Source organism: Cynocephalus volans, chromosome 8 (genome assembly GCF_027409185.1).
Source record: "Cynocephalus volans isolate mCynVol1 chromosome 8, mCynVol1.pri, whole genome shotgun sequence".
NCBI lineage: Eukaryota > Metazoa > Chordata > Mammalia > Dermoptera > Cynocephalidae > Cynocephalus > Cynocephalus volans.
Window position 1 is genome coordinate 117,107,756 of NC_084467.1, and position 2,246 is coordinate 117,110,001.

A 2,246-nucleotide genomic window follows, 5' to 3' on the forward strand; every position below is an offset into this window, starting at 1 on the left:
AACTTCCCCGTTAGAAGGCAGTAACAATAGGAGTTAGGAGACTCCTGGATTCTTGCTTAGACAAGTGTTTAAATTTAGAGTTTAAACCAGGTACCCAAGTATTCACAGAAAACAATCTTCATCAATGTAGAGATGAAGAGGGTAAAGGCAAGATATGGGTGTCAGATTATTTTCTACATAGAGAAGAATGAAAATTATGGGCTAATTTCCACAGCTGAGATAGCAAGAGTTAGCTGGGAGGTGCTATTACTAAATTTAATTTCAAAAAAAAAATGTTCAGATATCCCTATACTTGTGAATACAGTATAACATATGTGCTACACCCTTCATGTATAAATGCAGGAAAATTCAGAGGCTGAACACGAGCAAGTTACTTGCACTGAATATACTAGTAATTGAGACTCACCAAGGGAGTAGTTCTAATGTGAGCCTCAACAAAACTGGAAAAAATGTCATGAGTCTCCAAGGCAGGTGAGAATGTTTAAAGCTGATAATATTTCTTCTGGAATGTTAGGGTCTGTTACTCTTGTCACTGCCCTAAGGAGAAAATGATGATAAGTGGGAAAGTTGGCTTCAGCTGTGTTTCCAACATATCCTGTATACCAGCCATGTCCTCTTTGAAGCTGTAGTGCTCAATATCTAACTGAAATTTAGGTTGCTCTTTCAACCCATCACTTTAAATAGGTGTTATGCTGCCTACTTTTCTGCCATCTGATAACAACTAGCCACCCTCTTGCTTAAGTTTCCTACCAGATTTCTACATTGTAGCAGCATCTGACCATTCCACTGGTAGTGGTGACCAGTGAGATTAGTAGAAGGTATAGAAGGATGGTAAAAATGAGAGTCAGGTCAGGGAGACTCTTGATTCTTTAATGCAGCCTTAACACCAAATTTTGCAACTCTCTCTGGGTAGAGGATGAATGATAGGATCAAATTTTTTAGAGCTTACAAAAATACCCACATTATGATAAATTACCTATCAAACTGCCAAAGTCTCTAGGCAAGAAATTTTTTGCCAATAGCACGATAAAGAGCATCTTTGACCTCCTTGTTTCTTAAAGTGTACACAACAGGATTAAGGAGTGGAGTAAAAATGGTATAACTCACAGAGATCAGCTGGTCTTGATCCCTGGTGTTCTCTGACTTGGGCTTGAGGTAGGCAATGGAGGCACAGCCGTAGTGGACAATGACCACAGTGAGGTGGGAGGCACAGGTGGCAAAGGCTTTCTTGCGGCCCTCAGCAGAGGCAATCTTGAGGATTGCGGAGATGATGAGGATGTAGGAGATGAAGACCAAGCCCATGGGCACCACAATAACCAGTGAACTGATGATAAAATTAATTACGTCATGTACAGTGGTATCAGCACAGGAGAGTTTCATAACTGGGCGGATGTCACAGAAATAATGGGCTACCTTTCTATTACAAAAAGGCAGCCTGAACACAGATGATATCTGAATTATGGCCACAAGCAGCCCAATACTGCAGGCCCCCAACACCAGCTGGGCACAAACCCTCTTGTTCATGATGACTAAGTACCTCAAGGGGTTGCAGATGGCTACATAGCGGTCGTACCCCATTGCTGTGAGCAGAAAGCAGTTGTTGATGGCCAGAGTGATAAAAAAGAACATCTGGGTGGCACAGCCAGCCAAGGAGATGGGTTGGCTTAGACCTATGAGGCTGGAGAGCATCCGTGGTACAATGGCCAATGTGTATGTGGTCTCTGAAGTGGAAAGCATACTGAGAAAGAAGTACATGGGAGTATGGAGGTGACGATCAATGCTGATAATTGTCACAATAATGACATTGCCAGCCAGTGTTAAAAGATACAAGGCAAGAAATACCACAAACAGAGTGAGCTTGTGTTCATGAAAACTGGAGAAACCCTGGAAAATAAACTCAGTCACCACGGTGTGGTTCTCTCTCTTCATTGAATAAGTTCCAGATTGAAAAGATGGAGACTTAGGTCAATCAGTCATAACACATCAGTGCCCAGTGCTTTGAGCAGCGGAACCCTAGAGAAGAAGATAATAAGGATTCTGCCCCTGGATAGATGCCAAGCTAATGGAGACTACTGTTCACCTATAGGTAAAAAATAGAAAACACAATCAGGAATCAATTTCATGTATGGCAATTTATATATAAAGGTATGGAAGAATAAACAAGAACAGGATAAGAAGGAAAGAAAGACACCGGAGGCAACTTTGGAAAAGATTTCCTAGTGGGTTAAAACATAGGTGTTAGGGGG

General features: G+C 41.6%; 1 protein-coding gene across 1 annotated transcript; it reads right to left on the bottom strand.

Annotated features, from left to right (window-relative positions):
• Positions 1-996: 996 nt before the first annotated feature.
• Positions 997-1,929, bottom strand: LOC134385026 (olfactory receptor 10J1-like). The gene has a single exon (XM_063106900.1). The coding sequence runs from the start codon at positions 1,927-1,929 to the stop codon at positions 997-999; it is 933 nt and encodes a 310-aa protein (XP_062962970.1).
• Positions 1,930-2,246: the final 317 nt, after the last annotated feature.